This window comes from Marmota flaviventris, chromosome 10, assembly GCF_047511675.1.
Source record: "Marmota flaviventris isolate mMarFla1 chromosome 10, mMarFla1.hap1, whole genome shotgun sequence".
Classification (NCBI taxonomy): domain Eukaryota; kingdom Metazoa; phylum Chordata; class Mammalia; order Rodentia; family Sciuridae; genus Marmota; species Marmota flaviventris.
This window is the reverse complement of record NC_092507.1, coordinates 79,130,461-79,147,716: the sequence shown is the minus strand read 5'-3', so window position 1 is coordinate 79,147,716 and position 17,256 is coordinate 79,130,461. Positions and strand designations below refer to the sequence as shown.

Sequence of the window (17,256 nt, the reverse complement as noted above, 5' to 3'; positions counted from 1 at the left end):
CTTGGGCCTCTGAAAAATATGTTCCCTAGCCCTTGTCTTTAGTCTTTGGGATTCCTATTTCCAAATACCTTCAACTACTTCAAACCTCCCTGGCTACAAGAACCTCTCTCTGGCACTTGGGCATGTTCTTCCACTTTAATACAGGAATGAGAAGCCCCCATTTCAACCACAATAAGAACAGCTGTGTTTCTGGCACCCTAAGTTCAGAATTCACTGTCCCACAGAATATTTTTACCTGTACAATAATTGCTCAGGTACCCTTATGGCTTTCCAACTACTCTAAAGCTCTAGCCACTAAAAATTAAAACATTATTTAATGAGGAAATGCTGTCAGGTATATTTCTTTTTGCTTTAGTATATATACCTTTCTAATATAAACTATGAAAAAGCAATTCTGATGCTGTCATGTTTAACACAGCAACTTGTTTGAAACAAGAATTTTATAATGTTATTCAATAGTTTTGAGTCAGCACACATAAAATTCCTATGGCATTTTGAAATATTTTCAGGAAATATAGATATGCTGGTTTTTAAAAAAGGAAGGTGATCTATACAAGAATATATCAAATAATGTCAATTATTATAGACCACTCATACCAGTAATATTCTTTTCTATAAGTAATTTTAAAACCAGAGATCTTAATCCTTTAAAAACCTTATATTCTCTATAAAATCTTCCGCTATGTTTTGCATATTCTTACCTGCTAGCAAGATTTTATTTTACTTGCAGTAGACTGCATTGTAGAAGTAAGCTACTACTGAATATGCTTTTTCAACAGAATGGACCAAATTCCCCCCCCCCCCCCCCCCCCCCCGGAAGATACTGATATGCCTCCCTCCTACCATTCCCAAAAGAAGGCTTACTCTTCCTTCTCCAACCCTCAGGAATTTCTACTTTACTCTGACCAAAAGAGATTTAGGACATCAAAAGTTTTAAATGGTATTCTAGATACCAATCCCACAATTCTTAAACAACGCCATAATTCCTTATACTTACTAACTGTCTCCCTCATAGGGTTACATAAAACAAATCAACTTACATGGTCTTGTAATCATTTAATGCCTCCAGAACATGCTCATATCTTTCAGATTTTGGTGTGTCTGCCAGCTGTGAAGTATCAAGAAACAATTTAACGCACTACAATTTCATCAGTTAGTAATATACAGGTACTAGATAGAGGCAATATGAAGAAGAGGAAAAGTACATTGACTAGTAGTCTGAAGACCTAAATTCTAATTCCAGGTGCTCACTGACTATGTGATCTACTCAGGGTCATTTAATCTCTCCAGGCTTATTTTCTCAACTACAAAAAGTAGAGTTTAATTATTAGTTCATTATATGGATAAAATGATGTCTGTGAAAGAACTGAAAACTATGAACACTAATAAAAATGGGACCTTGGTATTAGTTATCACTCAATTTTTAAAATTCTATAACCTGGGGGGAAAATACATTAGAATTATTTTAATATATAACATGAAAGCTCCTAACATATCAATATAAAGGGGTCTAAAAAGTAATGAGAAACACTTCATTTCCCAATACCTCCAATATGATCATAAGTAGAAAAAAATGTGAAATGGGGGGCAGTGTTTCATAACAATTATAGACTTTAAATGGCCCTAAATGCTTAGCAATTTTTCATCATAAACCATTTTAACTAAATATCCAATTCTATAAAATATTCTATATTGTTCCAATAACAATTTTCCCCAGAGACTTTTCCACCTCTTCTTCAAAGTTTAAAGACTGGGACCTATTAACAAAAAAATGTTAAGTTATAAACAAAGTATCACAGTTGGCATTTAAACTATAGCCAACTTTACCAGCTGACTATCAAACCTTAGAATTGTTTTAAATGAAAGAGCAAATAAATCTGCCTAAAATAATACTGGAGACTTAAAAACTATCTATTCCAACTCTTTAACAGATGAGTTAATAAATATAAAGGTTAAAAGAACTGTTCAAATTCCCTTGGCTAGTTAGGGAGAGAGCTAAAGCCTCAACCCAAATGACTTTCAAGTCCATTCTTCCAACACTGACTGAAATCCCACTATGTGCCACTCTGATTGATGCTAAAAACAAAAAAATACATGAACAAGCTCAGATCATCATACCATCTCCTCCTACTGTAATTTATGAGATGTCCAATAATAGAAAATTTCTTCTGTTTTCAGTGCTGAAAATTGAATCCAGGCCCACACACATACTAAGCATGTGCTCTACCACTAAGCTATACCCCCAGCCCAAGAATTTCTATTTACAGAAGAATGAAAAAAATCATACTTTATAAAGCTTAAACTCTAGATCTAATTCAACCTCCCACCAAAAGTGCAATCTCTTTTTATAAGAGAGCTAGTCATTCAATCTTAGCTTTATTATTACCATTGATAAAAGCTGATACACAGGGTTAGGGGTCCAGTTCAATGGTAGAGCACTTGCAGGTGCAAGGCTCAAGTTTAATCCCCAGTACCACAAAAGAGAGGGAGGAAAGGAAGAAAGAGAGGAGAGAAAATTACAGGGGTAGGGGGTGAGGAAGGCAGGCAGGTAGGCAGAGAAAGGCTGATACACCTACTAATGAAGCCTATTCCATATGTAAGCAAAATCTCCCTTGAAGTTTTCTATTCCCTCTTTAGCAAGACAGCCGTTCAAATATTTGAAATCAGTTATCATGCCTAAGTATTGGATTAGGGTAAAGTTTTTATCTTCTTCCTGTTCCCCACTCACCACCACAAATCTAAGATCAAATTGGAACTACTATCAAGTATCCTCTGTACTGTTTGTGTTTATGCCTAAAAACAGTACTTTATAACTGTTAATTTTTGTTTTTAACTCTAATTATTCCAGAGGATCTTTTCTCTGGATTCTGACACCTTTCTTGAATTGAGGGTACAAACAGAGAATCCCTATGGCCTTCCATTACAGTCTTCCTCAAGAATATCTAAGTCATTGATTTTGTTACTGTTTTTCAACAAGTTGCCCATTAATTTCCACTTTAATTAGTTCACATTTCAAAATCTTATCTAAGATCAAGTTATACTACGTCTATGCCATGCCCACAGAATTTGACAAATATTCCTAATCATATCAACAAAGAAACTAGGGTATTTAACACACTTTATTCTAATAGGGGTTTTTTTATTGCTTTTTTTTAAATCTTCACAAGTCATATATCTGATATATGCAATTTTGTTAAGAATCAACAACAAAACTGAGTTTCTAGTTGTTGAAATCCTCTTATTTTTTGAAAATCACAAGAACTCCCTTTACTTTTGGTACTTATTTCCTATGGTTTCTCAAAAGTTTTATAGAACTCCATAATTATTTTGCATAGGACTATATATTTTACTCACATAAGGACCAGATGTTCCCTTTGTGTGTTTTGCAAACTAAAAATGTAACTTAATAGTATAAATCGTATCAAATGTAGTTGAAAAGTATCATATTCATATGATCAAAGTTGGTAACATATCTCCAAAACAGAAATCTTCTTGCTCCAACCTTTCTACACTTACCTCATACTATACTTTTATTTTCAGTTTTATACATTTCTATACAAACTTACATGCTATTACTAACTCTTCATTTCAATAAAATACAACCCTCCATTACTAATGCTGAATTCTATACCACCTAGGCTTATACATGCCAACAGTTTATTTTCCAACTTATATACTAATAAATAACATTCTGTGTCCCAAGTATTGCTATTAATCAGATTTCTTGTTATTTTTCACTTTAAAATATTTTACTACCTTAATTATACTAAACATTTCTCTCGCAAAATATTTCTACCATGGTATTTCACTGAGTTTCATTTATGCTTTTCTCCCTACCTCCCTCAAAAGTTTAAGACAGCATATATATTTTTCTACTATCAACCTTAGGGTTTTTAAATTTAAGACCACAGTTAATGTAAAGTATGTTATTAAAGAATCAAAGATTGGGGCCAGGGTTATGGCTCAGTGGTAGATTACTTGCATAGAAGGCATGAGACACTGGGTTCGATCCCCAGCACCACATAAAAATTAAAAAAAATAAATAAATAAATAAATTTTTTTAAAGGGCTGGAGGTGGGCTCGGGTGGTGGCTCAGTGGTAGAGTGCTTACCTAGCATGTGTGAGGCGGCACTGGGTTCAATTTTAAGCACCACATATAATCAAGTAAATAAAATAAGGTCCTTCAACAACTAAAAACAGAGGTAAATCCAAAAAAGTACCAACATCTCTTTTTAAACTGGGCTTGGTGGCACATGCCTATAATCCCAGCAGCTTGGGAGACCGAGGAAGGAGGATCCTGAATTCAAAACCAGTCTTAGCAATGGCAAGGTGTTAAGCAATTCAGTGAGATCCTGTCTCTAAGTAAAATACAAAATAGGGCTGGGAGTGTGACTCAGTGGTCAAATGCCCCTGAGTTCAATCCCAGGCACACACTTCCCATCTCCTTTTAAACTCCTCAAAGCAATCTAATACAACAGTGACACTTCATTTTAAATAAGAAATCCTTATTGTGGTCTCAAATGGTAGATTTTTACATTAAAAAGAAAACATTTCAAAATACTGTAGCTACTTACATTACTACACTCAGTCTATATGATAATCATTAAAAAACCAAATCTCAAAGATATACAAAAACTACGTAAGGATTGGGGCTGGGGTTTTTGGCTCAGCAGTAGAGCGCTTGCCTCACACATGTGAAGCACTGGGTTCGATCCTCGGCACCACATAAAAATAAATTTAAATAATAAAGATACTTTTAAAAAAACTACATAAGGAAATATGATATTAAAATATCACTATCTTCTAACATGGTTTTAAAAGTTTTTTGCTTCCCTTCACAGCAACCCTATAAAACTAACAACAGAAAAGATATGATACATGAGAGTCAAATACGCCTTTCAATATGAAAGGATTACCTACAAACAAGTTTAACTTTGAAACTTTTTTTTTTTTTTAAATTAAAAGAAGTCACAGCTTTGAGTGATAATAATGTGTCAATGCAGGTTCATCAATTTCAACTAATGTACTACTTTGGTGGGGGATACTGCCAATGAAGGAGGCAATGTTATATGTAGGAGAAGTGGAGGAGTGTACCCTCCTCTCAATTTTGCTGTGAACCTAAATCTCCTCTAAAAATAGCCTTTAATATAAAAGAGGGGCTGGGGATGTTGTTCAGTGGTAGAGTGCTTATTTAGCATGTACAAGGCCTTCCATTCAATGCCCAGTATCACAAAAAATAAATAGATAAAACAGAATACAGTATTTCCTTCATGACAATGACAATCCAAAAAAATAAATAAATAAATAAAAGAAGAAGAAAGCACAATACACTAAACAAAATACAACCAATTCAATATAAAATTACAGCAAGTAATTACAGAGGTATGTTATATAAATAACAAATACCATTATAGTTCATCTAGTGTCATTATATATTAAATTAGGTTTGAATTCAAAGCTCAGCAATGGTAAATATGGATTCAGTTCCTCTCTGTGATTAGGGACAAAATGTACATTCCTAGCCAAAATGTCACAAAAGTAATTTTTTTTTTTAATAAACTTTACCATATGAATGTCAATAAGCTTGATTCTTTTTTTTTTTTTTTTTTAGCATTTTTTAAAACTGTTGATGGACCTTTATTTTATTTATTCATATGAGGTGCTGAGAATTGAACCCAGTGCCTCACACATGCTAGGCAAGTGCTCTTATCGCTGAGCCACAACCCCAGCCCATAATCTAACTTTTTAACATTATCACAAGATGTCTTTCTTTCATCTAAGCAAAGGGAGGAAACTCCACATTTAAGAGAGAATAGAAATCATAACACTTCTGCTGTGTTTTATCTCATTTTTGAAGAGAAACTTCTACAGCAATATAATCTATACTATGTATAATAAAAGTTGATGTTCAAAATGACTCTTGAAAACTCCAAGGTACTAAATTACAAAATATTACATTTAGTATATACTATTTCCTATGTCTTGAAAATAGTTCATGGAATTTTATGGAAAAAATTTTGATAAACCTTAAGTTAGATCAGTAACAAAATTCAATTTGCAATTCAATTCCAATGAAACAAGGTCTTCTTATTCAAATACGTCCATCTTTGTTTCATATTTAAAAGTAAACTAAATGAAACACTGAAAAACATAGATAAGCAAAAAATTTATAATTTCATTACTAAAATATCACCCTAAAATCTAGTTGTAATTACAATAAAAAAAATGTAAAAGACTGAGAATTAACAACCTGAATGTCAATTATCAGTAATTAGTCTGTTGATGAGACAACTCAACTAAAAAGTATTTTCTTATTTTAACTCCAAGAAAGCAGTGAGGAATGATTAAAGTCCTTAAGTGGCAACCATTCTTTGAAAAGTTAAATCTGGGACTGGAGTTGTGGCTCAGCAGTAAAGCACTAGCCTGTAGTAGGCGAGGCCTTAGCCTTGATCTTTGGAACCACATAAAAATTAATTAATTAATTAATTAAAGATATTGTATCCAACTACAATTTATTTTTATTTTTATATTTATTTTTTATTTTTATTTTTTTTTTTTTTTAAGTTAAATTTACTTTTTTCTCCTTTCTTTTTCTTTTTTTCCCTGACAACACTGGGGCTTGAATCTTCAATCTCATGCTAAGGAAAGTGTTCTATCACTGGGCTACATCCCCAGCTCTTCTTTTTCTAAGACACTACTATATAGGCTATAGATAATAAAAACATTTACTTGCTAAAGTAAAATTTTACTGTGGATCAGAAAATTTAACTGAAGATGGCACACCAGGTATACAGATGTATCTGTATATGAAGCACTGAAAGTATCATGCCTAGAAAGGAAGAATTTTAAAATGAATGCATTGGAGCACTAAATATTAAGATGACTATAAAGAACACTATAGTTACTATTAGTGCCTTACTTTTTTTTTTCTCTCATTAAACTAGTCAGTTTATTGAAATTCAAATTTATAAATCACAACATTCAAACTTCATTAAAAATTATCTAACACTTGAAACCGTTCTATCATTCTATCAATAGAATTTCAGTAATCCTATATTTTAATACTTAAGTACTGTTATTTGTTTTATTTTATGTAGCTAATATACCAACTAAATAAATGTAAATTATGCTCTAATGGCCCCCAAAACCTCAAAAACCCCAAATACCATGTATATGAGTTTTATAAACTTTCATTTGCCTAAAACTAATAGAAGAAATTCTCCCTAAATTCCAAATCAACTTACAATTTTTATCTCAAAGTATGCATAATTAAAATGTACATATCTGATTCTATATATTATGAAACAAATTTTTTAGTTTTCAACCAAGAGTAGTTAATAATATGTATTTTAATAAATCTAAATAAATGCTAAAAATAAGGTAAATTTTTCTAATTTCTTCCCTCTTTGTGCTAGTCTATAGTTCCAAAATCTTTTTCAATGAACATGCACTACTTTATATTCCTTTGTTTGTTTTTTTTAGAAAAATTCTTTGTAAAGCCAGTGTAAATAATTATGCTTCACAAATGAGAAGCAAAACAAGATTTTCAGAATGAGGAGGGACAATCTCCAACTCAGGCAGCTTCACTCTATAACTCATCATTCTAATCCTGTTATCTGATCTCACCATTCCTGGAAGTCAGAAATATATGAGTACCAACAAGAAAGGAAAGAAGAAAGCTGCTTACATCTCTTAGAAGAAAAGGAGGTGAAACCATGAGTGAGACACCCAATACAAAGAATTTCTCCCACCCTTCTATCTTTATAATGATCCTCACTTTAGAATACAGAAGAATCAAATAATTTACTTCCTCCATCTATAATTTTCCAGAGTCAACAGGCAATAAATAAACATAGAAGGATGAGAAAGCTGGTCCTGATATCCCTATCAAATTTATTCCTCCCCAGAACTAAAAATAAAAATTCTACTTTGGTCGTATGACTTGTTTCTTAGATTGTTGTTGTTGTTGTTTTTTTAAACAATAACAAAACAAAACAGAAAAAACATCAAGTAGCTAATGAAGTTAGTTCTAAGGTCACCTACCTCTCCAGGGTGCAATCTATCCCAGTTTTCATTAATGTATGTCATAAGCTCAAGTTCAGAATCAAAGTATTTCTTCTTGTGAATAACACTTAGGTTGTAAAGGCATAGGTGTGCTATATCTACCCTGGAATCAAAAAATAATCAAAATATACAAAAACAAGGTTTTTGGTTATTAAAAAATTAGTTTCTTTACAAAATCAGTAATTAATCCAAAGTAAATTATTCAGATGGATAGAGGGTCAATGTCCTAAGTCATATTCATAATACAATAAATCATTACATATGAAAAAGCTGGAAAACATTAGCAAAATATTAACTTTTTATGAATAGTAATTATAAACTAAAAGATACCTGAATTACTTCTTAAAATGCATTCAAAGAGGATCTGAATTTAGGAGAAAATAATTTACAATCAAGATTTTTGTATTTTTAATACTACATAAAAACTATAGAACAGACCATACTTTATCAGGCTTTACTTTATCTAATTCATGAGTTAAATTCTATCTGTTCCTAAATTATGTAAAAGATAATAAAAATACTTATAAATACTTATTTTAAGTATTTTATTACTAAATCTATAAAACTAATCACACCACACATTCTGTATAGAATTACTGTACAGAAACTCATGTTTGTTTAACCTACGTATCTTCTACTATATGCTATTCTAAAGGCACAAATGAACTGGAACTATGAATAAGATTTAAAATACGTTTGAAAACTACATTTATGCCATTCTACAATAAACAGCCTTATTAATTTAGCAATAAAAGTAGATAATAATTAGTGAAGATGGCTTAAAGATAAATAAAAGAAATAAAGCCAGGTATAAGGAACAAAGTTTTATTTAAGCAAGTACACAGACACAGAACTTTCATCTTGGAGATCTAATAATATAGCTCCTTTTTTTCTTAACAGAAATATCCATTCTTACCACTGTAATGGTAGACGTTTGAGGTATTCTGGTCCAGAACTGCAGACAGAGCAAATAAATGTATAAAACCTAAGGAAAAAAATTTTATTATGTCATCAAGGATATAAATACAGGCAAATAGTCAGCAAATGAAGATCCTACAGTGAATGTAAGGACTCACACCCAAAACAAAAGGTAATTTCAATAATGAGGCTAAGATTTAAGGAATTTCTTTTCAAATAACAAAGTAGTTAGGGAGAAGGACTCTAACTATTAGAGTCCTTTGACATTCCCAAAGATTCATATGTACCATAATTTACTAATGCTTGCGTGTGTTAGGAACTTGGTGGCTGCCCCTATATACATTGTACCATCCAATGCTCAAAATAACCTAGTAAGATAAGCCCAAAGGAGACATGCTGACCTTCTTAAAGTCAAAAAGATGGTAATAGCTGCATAAGCCAAGGTTGAAACCCAAATTTAGTGCTCTATCTTTAATTTTACCTCCTAGAACTCACTCTGTTCTTCCACATAATACTCAATATAGAAAGTATCTGCTTTTAGAAATTCTTTAAGGTATAAATTGTGTCTGTGATATGATTGATGTACATTCCATGTATGTATTATATGTCAAAATACATTCTGCTATCATGTATGACTAAAAAAAATAAATTGTATGGTCAAAAAAAAAAAACATAGAAAAAAATAAAATGAATAAAAAATAAAAAATTGTGTCTGTGGCCTTCTCCAATTCTCTGTCATATGATCCTTTCTAAGTATTTTAAAGGAAGGTACCAATGATAATAGGTTAGGGTACTATGGAGGCAACAGAAGTAAATGCAATCACTGACACTACTTAAAAGTTTTCTGGAATAATATCCAAAAGCACAAAAATCATGTGTATTTAAAGCATATTATTCAGTATTTTCCCTGAAGTGACCTCTTTACAAATCACTGTCAAAATGTTTTTTAGAAATTACAAACTGTAAAATAAATACAATGAAGAAGTCACAAAAATAAAATTAATTAGTAAGATTGAAATGTTCTTCTTACCTATCTCCAAATAGCATTGGCTTTTGAAGGCATTGCACACAAGCCTCATGAAACCACTGCTTACATTTGCAGCACTGTAGCATCTTTAAATACCAGCTATTAAAATAAAAAAAAAGTTAAGACTAAAATTACTACTTTTTGATGAGGGAAAAACTTCATTATTTATTAAAACAACAAAGTAGCATAATATGCAAACTACAATCATGATTAAAGCATTGTTTTTCTTTTTCTTTTTTTTTTCTTTTTTTGATGGTGCTGGGGATTGAACCCAGGCCTTTGTGCATGTGAGGGAAGCACTCTACCAACTGAGCTATATCCCCAGCCCAGCATTACGTTTTTCTTTTTTTTTTAAATATGTATTTTTTAGTTGTAGTTGGACACAATACCTTTATGTTATTTATTTATTTTTGTGGTTCTGAGGATCAAACCCAGGGCCTCACATGTGCTAGGCGAGCGCTCCACCACTGAGCCATAATCCCAACCCCTAGCATTACGTTTTTCTAAAGTGCAATTTTTTTTTCTTTCCCAAAAAGGTTTGTAATGTTGAACACACTTCATACCTCTTCTCTTGAAAAACAGATCTACTTCTAGTCAACAATGCCCAGCTTCTACACTAGTATAGGATTTCTCTCAAAGCACAGGCATGGGATCCATCCTTCTTTCCTTCGTAGTGCTGAAGATAGAACCCACAGCCATGCATGTGCTAAGAATGTGCTATACCACTGAGCAACATCCCCCACCCTCTCCACCCCAATCCCCAGGCTGGCCCAAATGCCTGGCCAGAAGCCTAAAACTTTTTTCACATCAATTCTCTATACCTTAGGAGAGGTCATATTAAGAGGTACTATTGTTTGCCCAAAATATCAAATGGCCATAGGCAGTATGAACATTCCATTTTATATCTTTACTGTGTTTCTATTATAATGAAAAGAATTTATTAGCAATTTAAGTAATTTAAATAAAACAAAGACATCTAACCTAAGACTATATCAAAGTATAAAAGTTTTGTCACAGGTTTAGTACTGATTCAGAATACAGACCTACAGATCTGTTTCAAATAGCCGAAGATACTACAACTGAATCTTCATCTAAGAAGGATATATTCTCTTTTTAATTAGTATATGGTTTTACACCATGAAATCCTTTATGAAAATAAGATATTACTTCCAAATAACATCTTTTCTTCCAACAAATGAGTCCCACACTAATTGTAAGCCATACATAGGCAAAGGTTAAGAAGCCTGTAAAGTTAGCCAATTATCAAATGACTTATGAATACTAACTACAATCCATGCATTCTACTAGATGGTGAAACTAACATAGTTACTAATATCAGGCACATTTCCTATTCTTTTAATGTTTAAAGATAATGAACAATCTACCTCATAAAATAGGTAAACAAAATGCTAGAATTAAATGAGTAAAGGAAAAAAGATAAACCTGTTCACTATTTCTCTTTTATATGTAACTGGTTTTTTAAAACTAGACAAACGCTTTTTAAACTTGCAGATGACCAAAAGCTGAGAAATCTTACAGAAGTGTTAAATCACAAAGTTAATATTCCACAAGATCAGAGATGAATTAGAATAAAGAACTAAAAATTCATTCATTTATATATTCATTTTCATCACTGAACACCTCATGGTGGCAGTGCATGCCTGTCATCCCAGCAACTTGGGATGCTGAGACAGAAGGATCACAAGTTCAGCACCAGCCTCAGCAACTCAGCAAGGCTCTCAGCAACTTAGTGAGACCTGTCTCAAAATAAAAAATAAAAATTGGCTGGGGATGTGGCTCACTGCTAAAGTGCCCCTGGGTTCAATACCCAATAGCGCCCGCCCCCCAAAAGCTGCTAAAATTATTAGTTGACCACCTACATGAACCTAGAGAATATCTACTGAGTGTCTAAAAGAGGTAATAAAATTTCTTGTATGATGCAACAAGAGAAGCATCATGCCTGAGATTCTAAATAGCCCGTTAAATCATTATATTCTACCAGACTACTTCTGGAAACACTACCTTTTTTTCCCAATCATGGCACAGTATTTTAAGAATAACTTTCAAACACTGGAGAGAAACAGAGTTTGGAAATTATATCATAAAGACTGTTTGCTGGCAGTGGAGTTTTAGTCTGGAGAAGATAACATTATTGCTACATAGGTCATAGAAGTAGGAAATAAAATTTCTGGCATAAAATACACTTTTTTAAACCGGGGGTACTGGAGATTGAACCCAGGGGTACTCTACAACTGTACTAAATTCCCAGACCTTCATTCTTTGAGACAAAGTCTGAAATGCCAAGGCTGGTCTGGAACTTTCAATCTTCCACCTTAGGCTCCTCAGTTCAGTGGATTATAGATATATGCCATTGACTTGCAACATTTTTAAGACCTACCCCATATAACAGATAAAATGTTTAGTTTGAAAGGCAGAACTGAGGACCATGGACCAGAAATTAAAGGCAAATTTTCTAGAAAGTAGAATGTTGGTTTGTAGATGTAATTACCACCACCACCACCACCCGCGCCCCCAGTATTGGGGATGAAACCCAGAGGCACTTTATCACTGAGCTGTACTCCCAGCCCTTGCCAAAGCTGGCCTTGAATTTGTGACGCTCTTGCCTCAGTCTTCCAAATAGCTAGGATTACAGGTGTGCACTACCATACCAGGCTGATATAGCAAAATTTAATAATAAAGATGAATAAAATTATAGCCTCTAATTATGGATATATATAATTAACTACAATGGTCAACTTCAAATGATTTCTTCTTTATAATCTAGTTAATAATCAATGATAAGGTGGCTGTCAAAGCACCTGGGAGTCAGAAACAAATATAGCCTCTCTAGTACCTGGATGGCATATTTTTTCAGTTAAAACTTAGAAAAACTACATGGTATTTTCCTCTGGCAAATGATATCCTGTATTCATAAGAAATGGAATATTTAGGAAAGAATAGTAAGGTATGCCCTCTAATCAATCTATGAAAAAGTCTCATCTTTGTTCTGTAGTTTAAACCAACATCTGTCTCTTATGCTCTCAAATAACACTATCAAATATAACAATTTCTAAATGGTCAATCATATTAAATGTGAAATCCAATAAAACTAAAAATTTTCAGACCTGACAGTGGTCCCCTACAGTATATATTTTTCCCTCTACAGTTTATTTTTATAAGATACATAAATATATATAACTCATTTTAAAATGCCAGAATAGGGGCTGGGATTGTGGCTCAGCGGTAGAGCGCTTGCCTAGCACAGGCAGGACCCAGGTTCGATCCTCAGCACCACATAAAAATAAAGGAATTGTGCTGTGTGCATCTACACCTAAAAAAATAAATATTTTTTTTAAATGCCAGAATAGCCTTATAGTAAGATTTTTTAAAATACATGAATATGAGTGAAACCTAGATGAGAATTTTTTGGTGAAATAATGGTGAATTTTCTTCCCCTAGCTGTCTTTAGTGATACTTTCAAGCATCTGCAATTCACTACTAATCTTACCAATCAGTAAGAAAAATAAGACAATGTAAGCAAATGAAAATTACTTAAAGGACATTAAGTAACTGTATTTACTTACTCTCCAGGACCTCCACAATAGCAGTAACACTGCTGCACATTGGTTTTATGACCTGCATCCCATTCAAGGTCTGCCACACTATAGGGTAATGTCTGCTTCATGACTTGCAATGCTTTGGCATTTGGTCCTTTTTTAAGTGCACCACCCCTCTACATATTAGAGGGAAAAAAAATCATTTGAAAGAGTAAAGGTTAAAATTTTAAACACAGTTCTATAATTTTAAAATGCCTGAGACTGCTAAAAAAAAAAAAAAAAAAAATTCCGTTCTAAATTTCTAATATCACAAACTGATTAATAATCTCCATTTTCTGTCTTCTTTCAAATTACTGCCCCAATTCCCATTCCACTGTCATGAAATGAAGAATAACTTCAAGTCACTTAAGCATAATTAATCAAACAATAAACGTCGATTTTTCTGGCAAACAACAATTGTTCATACCATTCAAATAAACTTTTGATGTAAATAATTATTATATTGATAGCATTTTAAAAATACCAGTTAGGGCTTTAGCCCAAGACACTTAAAAGATACCTTTGTTGTTGTTGCAAAAACACATTGTCGACAGAGCCATTTTTCATCTGAATCAATCACACTGGAATCAATATGAGGTGTATGACACAACTGATGGTACCCTTAATATCAAAAAGAGCATAAAGCAAATTCTATTTTATTAATAAATAATGCAAAACACATTTTCAAGAAGGCATTTTAGTACCGTTTCCTGCATTAAAATATTTACAATTGATGAATATAACTTAGGATAATAGCTTCAAATTACAAATGTATTTTTTAGTCATTCATCTTCAACACAGGTATTCAGTATATAACTAAATATTTCCACAAGACTAAAAGAAATCAATGTTTACCTTGGCCACATTTATCACATATAACCATTTCATTAGGAGCTTCTGAATACTCTTCTTGACATATTGTACAGACCATTTCCCCACTTCCAGTGGCTCCTGAAATATTTAAAACATACATAAAAAGCAGGGGGTCACAAAAGAATTCCACATAAAACTATTTTTATGACTCAGTAGGTAGCCCACATGGGCAGTATTTGATAATTAGATCAAAATGTTTCACAAGACAAAATGCTATCTCTCAAAATGATATTTCTAGTGTCTCTGTGTTCTTTCCACCTTTAACTTAAGATACCTGTGTACATTCACACTTCAGTCTGCTTTTTGGCAGAGGGCACAATTTACATTGTTCTCAGGCAGCATCTCAATTATTCATTTCTGATATTCCTACTTCTGGGGGTAGGGTTAGGGGGTTGAGGGAGGTTTAAGGGCACGCATTCATTCATCCTACATCACTAATATCATGAGACTAAAGGAAAAGGGCAAGGAAAATATGTAAATAATCTCCTTTCTCTATGGATTCAGAATATTTCTTTTGATTTACTAATTTATAAAAAAGACTGGACACCAATTATTTCATCTCTGAAATCTGGAACTATGCTGAACAATAATGTACCCTAACAATAAAGTACCCAATAATGTACACCACTGTAAAAAAGTCTGGAGTTCTAGTTATCATTCTCGTGTTCGTGTGTGTGTGTGTGTGTGTGTATGTGTGTGTTCTTATTTATTTTCTGGTACTGGGGATTAAAACTGGGGGCACTTTATCACTGGGCTACCATCCCCAGCCTTTTTAATTTTGAAACAGGCTCTCCCTAAGCTGCTTAGGACCTCATTAAATTGCCAAGGCTGAAATTGCTATCCTCCTGCTTCAGCCTACTGAATCCCTAGGATTACAGATGTGGACCAATTCACTCAGCTATCAACTACACTTCTCATCTAAATAAAAAATCATTTTTTCCTTGAGCATTTTTATTCTTAAACAAAAAAGAAAAAAAAAATCAAAAAATTTAGAATATAATTTTATCACACCAGCACGTGCTAATTACCATTTCTAATATTCTCTTCATGCCTATTTTAATACAATCAAAATAATAACACACAGTTTACTTGCATACAACAATAATATTCATCATTTTGTGCTATGGGTCAAGTATTGTTAGACTATTCACGTTTTATTTAATTCTAAAGCTAACTTATTAGATAAATATCCTACTCCTAGAGAAAAAGTGAAGATCAGACATATACAATAACCAAAAGACCCTCAATTATAAAGTATCAAGACTAGGATCCAAATTCATAAGACAGAATTCCTATTCTCCCCACCACAAGGTACTTCCTTTCACTAATACTATGTAATAGTTCTTCTATCAAAAGCATTTTCACACAGCCAGTTTTCAAAATTATGACTTTTAATAACTGCATTATATTGCATCTAGTGGAAAGAACCAAATTTACTTCATTACACTTCTACTGTTGGCCACATAGGTTAGCAATTATTGTTTTGTCTGGTTTTTGTATTTTTGCTTACTTGTTTGTCTGTTTTGGTCTCCTGTCGTCTCTCCTCAACTCTGTTTACTTGGTATGCTTGGTAGGACCTGGCCTCCCATAGCTCCTGGGTTTATGGCTCCAGTCAGGAAAGTAATCAGACAGCCTGGGACCTCTCAGCCCAAATCTGCAACTCCCTGGAAAGGGAATGATAGCCCCTGCCTGGAGTAGGTGCCTGAGTTGATTCCCACTATAAGAGTGAGAGGGAAGGCAGGTCTTCAGTAAAAGGGGTGCTGATCCGATAAACAATATACATTTACCTCAGAAAACATTCCTGAGGAACCTGGGAATACTTTACTTGTGAAGTTCAAGTACATGTTGTTTTGTTGTTGTTGTTGTTGTTTTTACCGTCAAGTGTACAAGAATCTTCCCATAGAGCTTAGTGGTCCTCTACTAGAAAATCTAACTGATTACTGTAGTCTTGGTCTTTGCATTTTAGAAATACAAGATTTTTGTTTGTTTGTTTAAAATATGCTACAGTGAACATTTTTCCTCTAGCTTTTTTCTTTTAAATTATTTCTTATGAAAAAACTTCTAGCAGTTCTAGAAGAGAGTCTTGTTGGACAGATCAGAGTACAAAATTTTTATGCATTTAATGCAACTGTTAAATAACTGAAACAGAAATTTATACTGTCACCAGCATTGCAGGAGTATATCATTTCAAAGAAACAAAAAATAGCATAGGTGTTTAAATACCTTTTTGAAATTATGTAACAGTCTTAACATCACACATATCTCCCTCTTATGGCACACATTTCTTTACTAACAGGATCACATTTTTCCTTATTTATGTAAACTTTTTTTTTAATATTTATTTTTTAGGTGTAGATGGACACAACACAATGCCCTTAGTTTTATGTGGTGCTGAGAATCGAACCCGGCTCCTGCCCGTGTTAGGTGAGTGCTCTACCGCTGAGCCACAATCACAGCCCCTGTGTAAACTTTTAAGAAGTATATTTCTAGGGCTGGGGTTGTAGCTCAGTGGTAGAGTGCTTGCCTCGCACATGTGAGGCACTGGGTTTGATCTTGGCACTGCATAAAAATAAATATAATGTGCCCATCTACAACTAAAAAAAAAATTGAAAATAAAAAGTATATTGCTATGGGCTGGGGTTATAGCTCAGTGGTAGAGCATTTGCCTCACATGCGTGAGGCCCTGGGTTCGGTCCCAAGTACCACATAAAAATAAACAAATGAAACAAAAGATATTTAAAAAAAAAAGAAAGACTGAATCTTCTTTTTTAAAAAAAA

At 33.1% G+C, this 17,256-nt stretch overlaps 1 protein-coding gene across 3 annotated transcripts in view; it reads right to left on the bottom strand.

Moving 5' to 3' along the window:
* The window catches only part of Mtf2 (metal response element binding transcription factor 2), a 61,206-nt gene that overhangs the window by 9,392 nt on the left and 34,558 nt on the right, over window positions 1-17,256 (bottom strand). For 2 of the 3 annotated variants that reach the window (XM_027935151.2, XM_071618054.1), the window contains 7 exons: window positions 14,461-14,556; window positions 14,126-14,226; window positions 13,594-13,742; window positions 10,013-10,108; window positions 8,981-9,049; window positions 8,044-8,167; window positions 1,041-1,108 (listed from right to left, as the gene is read on the bottom strand). In XM_027935151.2, the coding sequence (XP_027790952.2) occupies window positions 1,041-1,108; window positions 8,044-8,167; window positions 8,981-9,049; window positions 10,013-10,108; window positions 13,594-13,742; window positions 14,126-14,226; window positions 14,461-14,556 (703 nt within the window). Of the gene's footprint in view, window positions 1-1,040; window positions 1,109-8,043; window positions 8,168-8,980; window positions 9,050-10,012; window positions 10,109-13,593; window positions 13,743-14,125; window positions 14,227-14,460; window positions 14,557-15,988; window positions 16,196-17,256 lie in introns of all 3 variants that reach the window. The other variant, XM_027935153.3, reaches the window with a different exon arrangement.